The 12304-nt window shown below is 36.1% G+C and overlaps 1 protein-coding gene across 3 annotated transcripts in view; it reads left to right on the top strand.

Annotated features, from left to right (window-relative positions):
* adamts17 (ADAM metallopeptidase with thrombospondin type 1 motif, 17) overlaps nucleotides 1–10896 on the top strand; it is a 244291-nt gene extending 233395 nt beyond the window's left edge. For all 3 annotated transcript variants that reach the window (XM_055187083.2, XM_055186975.2, XM_055187023.2), the window contains one exon: nucleotides 3123–10896. In XM_055187083.2, coding sequence (XP_055043058.2) covers nucleotides 3123–3274 — 152 coding nt within the window. In that variant the 3' untranslated portion in view covers nucleotides 3275–10896. The remainder of the gene's footprint in view (nucleotides 1–3122) is intronic.
* Nucleotides 10897–12304: the final 1408 nt, after the last annotated feature.

The raw sequence follows: 12304 nt of genomic DNA, 5'->3' as shown, positions 1-12304 counted from the left end.
AGACTCTTTTTTCAAAGTGACTTAAAAAGATTAGGAAACAATGAAACGATTTGTCATAGGGAGGCAGTAGTAAAAGAAATGCTTATACCAAGTTACAAGTATAAGTACCAAGTTTTCACTATTCCGAAAATAATACCTATTGAAAGAGATGTAAAATAAAGAACATTCAGTGAAAATATATAAAGTGTTTATAAAGTAAAGATCATTTGGTGAAAATATCACTTTGGTGTCTTTTATGTTGACTAAAGTCACACAACTGCATCCAAAAACTTAATTATTTTAACAGTTTTAAAATGTAACTAATATAGGGTAGTTATCTTTTCAGAAGTTGACCTACAAAACGCATAAGCTGTTCCTGAAATTTTGTAATGACACGAAAAATATCCGCACAGAAATGAGAACCTAGCTAAAGTCGCAATTTTCATGCCTCGTCTGGCACTGACCAGCCAATTAAAATTATGCGAATTAAAATTATGGGTATTTTTTAACTTTCTAATGATTATAAAGAGGTTCCTGAAACAAGCCTTAGGTGTTTCTGTGCCTAAAGTAAACACAGAGACGATCAAAATCAGTGTTTAACAAGCCAAATTCCTGTATTTTTGGTACAAAATATTTAAACGTTTTGTCCATAGACCAGTGGTTTCAAACTCTTTGTATTCACTTTGTTTCATATTCGTTTGATTTTTATTTTAAACGTTTAAGGGTGCGTTAACATGTCTCGTCTAACAACGTGTGTTAAAACAAATCTTACTTTCTAAAGTGCTCTGGAGCGGAAGTTGCGCTCTATTGCGTGGCGTCACCCGTTGCTACGCAGCCATGAGACATGCGCTCCGTGATTGCGAGGATAATGAAATGCGTCCACGGATTTTAAATCCTCATCTGAACCTTGCGTCAATCATATCATTGTCACCATGCGATCAGTTAATCTGGTCGGGACTTTGTAGTGTTTGTCCAAAGAAGATTTGTTACTTCCGGGTGAATACTCAGCTGTTAATTAGAGAAGAGCTGCGGTGAGGTTCACATCAAGTCACAGCCTCTAATAGAGACACCGCATAGCGAGGCAGAGCCGTAGATGTAATGCAACACATAAACTAAAGTAAGAAAAAGACCCATCAAAGTGCCCAGGATGAGGAGAAACGTAAGAGGATAATAAAAGTATGTATACTGCTATATACAATGAAGTTTAATATATTATTAAGTAGCTTGCTATGCAATTACACACAGAGCAGTATTATACATTTTTTCTGTTTAACTAGCTTATGTAACATTGACGACCCATTCAAAAGTTTTAGGATCACTTTCACTTATTCATATTTTTCCACATATAATAGAAAAATCATTAAAACTTTGGAACAACAAAGATGGAACATAATAAAGTCAATATTATGACTGAAAACAATCCAAAATAAATCAAAACATTTTATAATAGTTTATAAATGTATAAAGAAATGTAACTTGTTAGTTTAGTGCAATGCTTTAATAGGCCTTAGTTATTAAAGATAAGGTTAAGAAATAATTTAATTACTTTTATAAAATAATGTGTATTTAAAAGATAAAACACTGCTTATATATTTTATTTTTTTAACCTTAAAATAGCTCTGCAGCCCTCCGAAGAAACGTCAATCTCAGAAATGGCCCCAAGCCAGTTTAAGTTTGAAACCCCTGCCATAGACTGTATAAAACATCCGTGATGTCACTCGTAGGTCTCTGATAAGCATTTTTGCCGGCTGTCACCATCTTGGCAGCACATCACCATGCGTCACTCCCGGATAACCAAAAACGGCAAAAAGGGCGGAACGTGGGTGGTACTAAGGTGCCTGGTTAATGAAACTATCTCCACATAGCTCGACGGTAGTGACAACATCGCCATTCCACCTGTCATTCAAATGACCATCCCATTATTATGCATGACTTTAAGGCCTAATATAATTCATACGGATTAGTTAAATTTAAACCCCACATATAGACCAAAACCACTTTTTGTATCAGGCTGTAAACATATTTATTTTTGCTGTAAAGTTGGACATTTTAACATGGGTAGTCTATGGGATTGACTCCCCTTTGGAGCCTGTCTCTAGCAGCTAGTCGATGAATTGCAGTTTAAGTCACTTCCGTGTTAAATTCGACCAGAGAGACTGGAAGGTTGCCCTTGGTTTTGTCAATAAAATCCTTAAAGGCACACCGCAGAACTTTTTTGGCCACTTGGGGGCACTAGACATGTATTTTTCACGTCTAGCGCCCCAGAGGCCACAAGCGCCGCAGCACTGTCACAAAGGAAAAGAAGACAACTCTTTAGGTCACAAAGTCCGCGGTGTGCCTTCCAGCATGTTAATATAATTTGATGGGTTTAATTTTTTTCAAACGCCAAAAATCCGCATAGCTCACGTTTACAAGCCAGTTGTAACAGTGGTCGCTTGGTTAAAGCTTATAGAAAATAATTTGGCTCAAAGAGTAATCGAACCCAGGTCGCCCATGTCGTAAGTCTGTGACACTATTAAATGCAAGCAATATAACATTACTTACTAGTCCAAAAGCATGACGGCCAAGTCAGCATCGGTCACGTACCCCTCCTTCTCCTTTAGTTCATGCCAGCGAGCGAACGCTGGACCAATATTGATACTCGTCCTTCCTTTTATTCTGTCACTCTACCGTTTTCTCTTTCTGGTCTCCTTCGACAAAACCTTAGGTTTCCTTTTTTTAGTTGCTGCTTTGGCCATGACAAAACATCAGGAAAATAAATAGTTGCGCTCTCACGTCCGAATTTTGAGAAATTTACAAGTAAATGCGATATAGCCCCCGTCAGGCTACGGTAGACATGTCATTCAACCTATTTTAAGTCGATGTACCATCACAATATATTATGAAGGTTGAAAAACTACAAAGTGTCACTTTAATTTGAGTGTTTTTCATATTATAAATAAAAGTTTGAGAATTGTATCCTAAAGGCTTAGTTTATAACCATTATAATCAGTTACAGCATTGAGCACAAATGACATATTTTTGTAATTTTATGGCCAACACTTTTTTAATGCTCTAAATCTCATAATTCGGTTACGTGATTTTTGCATTCACATGCAGAGTCACATATACCTTAATTTATACCATGTTTTCATTCCTGACAGCTGCATTGACATACAAGTGCACAGGAGACCAGTGGGCGGTATATTGCAAGGTGGTCCGAGAGAAGAACCTGTGCCAGGACATGCGCTGGTACCAGCGCTGCTGCCAAACCTGCAGAGACTTTTACATCAGCAAAATGCCACCCAAGAGTTAATGATCCCACACACAAACACAGAGGTTTATTTTTGCCTATTATATTTGTACTGTCAAAATAATGTTTTATATTCTTATTAAAAATGTTCAGTGAAATTGAAATCAGCAGTGGAAAAACTAGATGCAAGATGCACAAATGTTGAGGACCTAAACATTCTTTATTCACATATGTGAATGCAAATACATTTAACTATGCAATGTCTGAAATATCTGACTGCAATTCAAACAGCAACGAAAGTTTGTTATCTCAGCATTGCAGCCAGGGGTGCTATAGCAGGCATTATCGTAAAAAGTGTTTGTCTGGTTATTACGCTGCTCTTTGGAATGCTGAATTCTAATTGGTCAGTCACATCATCCAACAGTCAAATATTCTTTTATATACGGATATATACAGTTCAATCGAATAACCAGCACAAATCTGGAGATTAAGAGATATACTGTAGGTTGGTTCATGTGGACTACTTTACTGGTGCTACTTAATTGCTTTAGTAAATAAAAAATAACGTGGATTTTCCAAATACTTATGTGGCGAGTAGTCTTGTTAAAGTCCAGTCACACCAAAGATGATAATGATAAATATCTGGCGGGCATATAGAGTTAAGCAAGTATCTAGCAAACACGAATGTCTCTTTTATCATAAACCCTTACGAAGCATCTGTAGCAGGCACGTATTTTCACATAAGCCCAATGCACATAGGTTCACATGACTCATGAACACATATATTGACATGATGTCCCCCACACAAAGATGTTTTGACGAGTTTCGCATCTTAGCCTCCTTGGAAAAGAAGTCATGAGCCGCCAAAACTCAATATACCACCTAGTCCTAGCTGGGATCACTTTTAGATTGATTTTTACAGCTGATAAACGATTAAAAATTAACAGCCGGTCAAAATTAACTCATTCACCGCCAGCCTTTTTGAGAAAAGTTGCCCACCTGCATTTTTGTGGTTTTAACAAAATTTTAACAAAATTCCTTGCAGGAAAAATTATTTTCTATAAATATATAAACATACAAATTATATCAAATTAAAGAACACACCCCCTGCTTTCAAACAAACAATAAACAAACAAACAAACAAACAAACAAACAAACAAAATGGGGAAAAAACTTTCATTATATATTTACTTTTTCTACTTAATTTAACCACTGAAATATGAATATTTCTCTTCAAAAATACAACATTTTGAGCAAAAAGCTTAAAAAAATGCGTTTTTGTAAAGGAATTTATGTTAGACATCAGACTCAGAATTACTATCAAACATAAAGGCAGTTAAAATAAATCATTAAATCTTTTTAACTTCTGTTTTTGATAAATTCGGTTTGGCGCCATCTGGTGGATTACACTTTCACTTTGTAATTCGTCCAGAAAGGCATATTTATTAGTTAAATATGAACTCATAAATGACGAGATAACTCGTCAATGGCGGTGAATGAGTTAATTAGGATTTAAAATGTCGCGCATTTAAAATGTAAAACGGCAGCATGCAAGATGAGAATAAACATACCGTTATTGTCTGTTGGTGTGGATGCTCATTAGATTATCGTTATAATCACGTTTATAGTTATTGATCTTTGATGTGGAGTTAAGCCGCCTTCACACTGTGTCCTCACACTAATGGTTGGTTTTACGATAAGGACGTCCTGACTGTACACTTATGCATTTCCCGTGGTGGTGGTGGTGGTGTAGCAGATTGAAGATTAAATCTTGATTCATTAAATGTATAAAGATACAGTATTATCTGTAAGGCTCCTTGAGTCAGCACCATCGTCATTTAGGAACGCATATGTGCATACATGTTTGCATATTTGCGTTAAAGATGTTTCGGACCTGAAAGCTTTATTTGATTTGGAAAGAGTTCCATGTTTGTCGTGTTTGCTGTATACCAGACTTGGCTCTGGAAATAATTTTTTCAGCAATACTGGCTTGCCTGTTGCACTGGAAAACGATTCATTATCCAGCTTTACACAAAGATAGCCAGCTGAGTGCTTTCTTAAGGCCACTGGTTGGCCAAAAACTTATGAACTTCACTTTTTTTCTGATTTGTATTGTTATATAGGCTCTGTTACAAAAGCATGTGAGCTCCATTGCTGTCATCGTGCCACTTCCATTCTTTACAGTGCAATACTGCCTACATAGGTAGCTCACTAGATTTGGGAACAGAGCCATAATAACAATTAAAACGCCTAGCGTTGTTTTTGCATAAAGTGCCACCTTTATGCTCTCTGTACAGGTGACCTATTAGTCAAAAGTCTCTTTATTACAACCAATGGCTAATTGGAGGGTCCTGAGGGGATGACCCAGGATGTGGCCACCTTCCTTTTCACATGTAGGTTATTCATGGTGCAATTAAACAGTGGCCCTTATGCTGTTTATAATCACATTATTAATCAAACTTTGTATACGTGTAAGATGTTTGTCGTCGTGCTGTTTTATACATTTTTAATGTACGTGATCTCTGATGCAGTGTAAAGTAAAAAAAGACCAAAGATGTGTCTCATAAAACATTAAGGTGTTCCATTGACCCTGATAAATGATCATTCCCTCATTATTTACTCACCTTCATGTCTTTCCAAACCTCTTTGTTTTATTGCCAAGTTTAAATATGAGCAAGCCAATTACAATTAAAATAAGTATTTGGAACAACAAGGGGATTAGTAAATGAAGAGCGGATTTAAATTTGTTAGCTGAACTTTTTCTTTAAGGTTCAGTGAAAACAGGGTGCAGTGTCCTTTATGTGTCTTATTTTAAGATCATCTGTCGGTCTGATGGTGCTTTGTTGTCACAGTGAATGCACTCAGCTCTTAACATTTGACATTTGGTGCTTTAACAATCGGATTTTCACAGCATGTCATCTAAATAAGAAAATAATACACTATGCGTGTCCTAATCTAGCAATATTCTTAGGAATTAACTGGATATTCTTGAAGGCTTTTCACACCATGCTTAAAGGGCACAAATTATGCAAAATTCACTTTTACAAGGTGTTTAGACATAAATATACTGTATGTTGGCAGTTTGTCAACAACCCTACAATGAAAAATATCCACCCTCTTCTTCTTGTTTAATCTGCATTAGTGATGCACTGAAATGAAAATTCTTGGCCAAAACAGAAAAAAGGAAACCAAGACCGAAAAACCGAAACACTGAAAGAAATTATTATGCCAATTATTAGTACAATTGAATTTATGGCTATCACTGTGTACTAACTTTACTAGAGGTGTGTGACGGATAAAAAAAACTCACAGTTAGGATCACATTACAGTTTTTGAGGCACAGATCAGATTATTTTTCGGATCAGCAAAAAGCGGGTGGGAAAAATCTAATAAACAATAAAGAAATTGCAAACATTTATAAAAGAGAACAAAGTTGTACATTAATAAGGTCTGAAATTAGCATTAGGTACAGAAATCAAATTAAATGAATCATAACACAATAAATTAAATATATTTTTATTTTTTAGAGCTATTTGTCTCTTTGTCATGGGTTGTTTGGTTAACATTAATGACACAGACTTAAGTAGGTTAATCTGACTGTAATCTATACATACACTTCAGACATAAACAAATGTTTTTATTAGAAAAAGAATACTGTGGAGATAATTTTGTTTATATGTGCCCGGTCAATAAAAAAAAAAACAAGCAAACGCGTTGTTAAACGCGTTTCTCTCGTATGTGCACTACCGAGGGCACTTAAACGCGTGCACATACAGAGACCGAGGGTGAATCCCAAACAGAGCAACAGTCGCTCCACATAAAAACGTTACGTTGTTTTTCATTGCTTTATTCCCCAAATGTATGTTAATGGATTGCAGTATGAGACACATTAGCGCGACTCTCTCTAAAGTTTACACATCAAGACATGCTTAATCTTTGCAGACGCGTGCAAACAGCTAGACCGTGAGTGAAACCTGCTTGAGCACGGAGGGGAGGGGTGGGAGACAACTGATCACCGTGAGTGAAATCCAAGCGCTAGCGCACGGATGGGAGGGGCGCGGTTTACATTCATTTTCGGTTGGATTTTTTATTTCAGCCCGAAACCGATAATGCCATTTTCGGCCGAAATTTTCGGCGACCGAAATTTCGGTGCACCCCTAATCCGCATTAAACCAAATTAGTCTCATTAGACATGCTGTTTTGATTCTCTTGTTAATGTGACATCACACAAACAAAGCCCCACGCATGGCCACTGACTGACAGGTTAATTTTACCCAAAAATTGTGTTTGTTAGCACATTGTAGTGCTAATATGGCTAAAAACACTTTTGTTTTAGACTGTATTTACAAGAATTAGATCTATTTTTAACCAAAAGCACTCACTGTCTGTTTGTAAGGGAGTGAGGAGCTGTACCTATTTGTAGCACACTCACACATGAAAACCATGACTTTTGGACGTGCTACAATAAATGATCTGTGGGGTATTTTGAGCCAAACTTCCCTGACACATTCTAGGCACACCTGAGACTTATATTACATTTTGTAAAAATATGCATAATATGTGCCCTTTAACCCAAAGTTAATGCTTTTTTAACCTTGTGAGAAATGTGAGATTGTTAACCCAGGGTTTAAAATAATGAATAAATGAACAGTCCTTTTGTACTACAAAATGTCAGAACAGCTACAGATTTGTTAACATGAATTGCACTTTGGGGCCAAAACCTAATATTTGGGTGCAAGGATTGTTTCATTTTAAGAGGACACATTGTACTTATATACCCACATGAGTAAGAATGGGTTAGGATGTCAGATGTGAATAAAATGTGTTAAGATTTGTACGTTTTTATTACATATAATAGCCACATGCCCAAAAGCAACACTGCATTGTGCGTGCGTGCGCGTGTGTGTGTGTGTGTGTGTGTGTGTGTGTGTGTGTGTGTGTGTGTGTGTGAGTATAATGCCGGTTTCACACTTCAAGTGTGAGCAGGGCGTAAGCGGAGCATGTTTTTTTTGGCGCCCATGTTAACAAGTTAAAGCATCCACACCGCACTCGTGAGCAGCGCATTAACACTAAGTCATCTTCAGAAAAATAGATGGATCTATAAATCTAAATCTTATGCTTAAACTGTTGAAGGGAAACACGATCGACTGCATCATGCTGTCAATCACTGAGTGATTTTTTATTTTATCGTAACACTTAAGAGAAACAGATTTAATAATGTACCATGGGCTTATGTCTATAATTGTATATTATGTTTATATCTGTCATTACACGGACCAGAACAGCACGAAAACAATGTGGATTAAACAAATCACAGCTGACTGACCGTAAAAAAAGTTGCTTATAAATGAATGTAAAATAAAGTTAAGTAATGTGAACTTGAGATTTTTATACTGTTATCAAACTGTTTTCACATTGTGTGAAAGCACAATGGCCTCACGCAGCAAACGCTCCCCTTACGTGCTGCTCACGCTACGCATACGCGATGCTTACACTTGCGGTGTGAAACCGGCGTAAGGCTCTGTTCCAAAACATAGTTAGCAGCCTGATGATATCCTACTAACAGTACCTCACATGCTAGAAATATTAACTCATTCCCCGCCAGCCATTTTTTGAAAAGTTGCCCCAAAAAAAAAAAGTTCACAAAAGTTTCACAAAATGCCTTCCAGAAAATGTTTCCTAAAGTATTGAAACATACAAATATATCAAATGAAAAAACAGACCCGCATTCAAACAAACAAACAAAACAGGAAAAAACCTGTAGGTATATATAATCCTACCTATATTTTTTCTCTGCTTATAAACTCTTAAATAAGGGTATTTTTCTTTAAAAATATTTTTTTAGCAAAAAGCTGAAATAATTGCATGTTTGTGAAGGAATTTTGTTTGAGATCAGATTCAGAATGATAATTAAAACATACACAGAGTTTAAAATTAGTAAATAACATTTTTTTTTCAATTTTTTAATAAATTGGGTAAGTCTAGTAGATAATCGCGGTATTACAGATTAACATAAACATTCTTCAGAAACACTTTTTTATGCAAATGTTAAACTCTTTCCCTGCCATTCACGAGTTATCTCGTCAATCCGCAATACCGTTATTATCCACCAGGTTGCTCTTCCACAGCTTATAAAACCCGGAAGTATCGCCCTAGGGCAAACAGCAGTATGTACATCTAAGTTTTGAGGATCGCTCTGAATCTGATCAAAAGTCCTTTACAAAAATGGAATTTTCTCAGCTTTTTGCTCAAAATTGGGTGTTTTTGAAGAAACTACCCATATTTGAGAGGTGATAAAAAGAGGTAGTGAAGGTAGGATGAATTGCATTTAATATATTGAATGTTTATATATTTAAAGAAGAGCATTTTCTGTGAGGCATTAAACTTTTGTGAAAATTAAAGAGAAAGAGTTAAGAGACTGTCCTCCAAAAACGACCCCATGGGTCATTTTTGCCAGCAGCTTATCCCTAAAACATTACTGTACATAGTAATAAGTGCCCTCTAGCAGCCTCTCGTTTCAAGGTCTTTGCCTTATGCATCAGATTAGACGCATTTAATTGTTTGCATTTGTAAAATTAAAATGGTTTCATATACATTTAAAGTTTTAAAGATTTTAAGTTGCCAGCCAGCATTTTTTATGATTTTCACAAAAGTTAGTGTTTCATAAGTTGGGTAAAAGCGCCACTTAGTGGATAATAGCGGAATATGGTTTGCCCTAAAAACTCGTCATTGCAGGGAAGCGTTCTCTCTTAATTGACGACATAACTCGCCAATGGCTTGGAAAAAGGTAAACATATAAATCATCATATTCAATTTAATACAAACAACTTGCGTCAAATCGAGCGAACTGAAGCCATAGGTTCACTTTATGTGAGGAACTCGGTGAACACAATGCACAAAGTCAGATCTCATTCGAACATAAACCGGAACATTATGATGCAATCGAGAATAGAGAATAGTTCACATTCCAAGCTGATGTAATAATACAACCGTGTCACAAGACACAAGAGAGCCAATGCTATTGCACAATCCAGGATGATGTATCGCTTCTTTTTGCGACAAACAGCCTAAATGGAGATATGCATTGGAAGATAGGTTGGATATTAAACATTGTACACTATGTAGGGTACGTAATTTGGCTGCATGTGAAGATACCAAACGATAGTGTCATAAAATTAAGCAAATAAATGGGATACAAGGTTGCAGCTTATCTTTTGGAACAGCCTTCAAAATAATGATGTCATTTGAAATGCTATCCCTGGATGGCTCACTAGATTTTGGAGTTGTGTGTGTGTGTATGTTTGTGTCTCTAAGATTGTTGGTTTAGAGACCTTGGCTCCTATCTATAAAGGGCAGCACAAGGTTGCAACAGGTGCTAGACAGATTTCACTACTGTGAAATTCAATTGTTTCACGTTTTGTTCTTTGTTTGTATTTAAATGAAACGTGTTTGTTTGTTTGTTAGGATTATTTAATACATGATAAAAATGTAACTACCTGCTTATGTCAGATCTTGTGCAAAAGCTTCATATAATATACAGCTGTAGTAAAATTAGCTTTGGTATTCCAGTACTGTATGTCATTGCACATGTGATTGGTACCTGTACATTAATTGCCACATTTTATGGTGCTTTTTTGAAAATTTCAAACTGTTCATAAAAATATATAATAAATATGTAAAATATATATATTATTGTGTAGTCCAATCATTGTTGTGTATATCTGTCATATTATTTACTTACAGCCCATGGTTTCAAACATAAAAATAAATAGTTTTTATTTTCTCCATAAAGTATATATATATATATATATAAAGATATATAAGCCCAATAAGATAGACCAACCAAATGAGCTCCTGTCTCTGTGACTGCGTCTGACATCATTTACTTCTCATATATACAGTATGTGAAAAGATAAGCATATCCAAATCCTTATTATTCAAAAATGTGAGGTTTCACAGCAAGATGTCACAATTTGGCAGCTTCTTAGCTTCTTTGGCCTCATGGGGACAAGAAGTTCATTGCATGTTAGTTTTCTTAAGCTATAGTTATTTTTACTTTTCTGACCCGATTACATCCATCCTAGTGCTTCATGGGATGGGATGATTTACTGAATCGTGACTAAGAAAATGAATCGACAAGGCAACCAAATGTGCTGTGACTTTTGCCATTTATATATTTGTGTAGGTTTGCATGTTTTCTGCTGACAGTAAATAATACCCTTTTTTAAAAGTAAAGTTAATAAAAAATAATAAATACATTTTAGTCTAAATGTTTTATATGTGATCTTCTCAGACGACAGCTCTGTGTGTGTACAATCATCACTGTTGCAACCTTTTGAAATTGCATGGCTCATTCTGCAGCACGCTCTTTATGACACCGCTGTGAAAATATTACGGTAAGATGAACTGTAAGCATGTTCTTGACTAATGGTAGCACAGCCGGCTGTTCTCACCTGTAAATCTCCTGCTGTCAGTGTAATGACTCCAGGAAGGCTGTGAAGGACACCAGCAGAAAGTCACTGCAGGTTCAAGTGATGGTCGGAAGCCCTCTGTGTGCAGAATCTCACTTTAAAGCTCCAACAATAACACACGCTGATCTCATGTTAATCTTGAATACATATAGAGTAGTATTACACCCTTCATATATCCAAAGAGTCTTTATCAGATTTATAAAAGACAGATCAGCTGTACTAATTCTTTCAGAATGAACCCGAGGTTCTAGAGGCGTACCGTGGGCAGAACGAGTCACAAGCAAGCAGCATACACAAATAATTTATGATTCACTACGTTTGTGTCGTTTACATTATATGCACTCGATTGCCAACTAAACACAGACATGATACAGTTTTACTTACCGCCTTACTCGATTTTTACATATGAATCTTTCATGTTCCAAAAAAAATTTCTGAAACGTACGAACCCTGGAGATGTGCATACTCCTGTCAAGCTCTGTTTTTTGCATAGGCCTACTAAAAGGTTAATGGTGCCACATGGTGATCAACCGTAAAAATTACAAATTTGACCTCTTTGCAAAAGGAAAACCACCAACAATTCAGAATGCATGAAAATAAGGTGTCATGGCTCAGCAATCAA

This window comes from Misgurnus anguillicaudatus, chromosome 21, assembly GCF_027580225.2.
Source record: "Misgurnus anguillicaudatus chromosome 21, ASM2758022v2, whole genome shotgun sequence".
NCBI classification, from domain to species: domain Eukaryota; kingdom Metazoa; phylum Chordata; class Actinopteri; order Cypriniformes; family Cobitidae; genus Misgurnus; species Misgurnus anguillicaudatus.
Note: the sequence above shows the minus strand (reverse complement) of the source record. Positions and strands in the feature narration are given on the sequence as shown.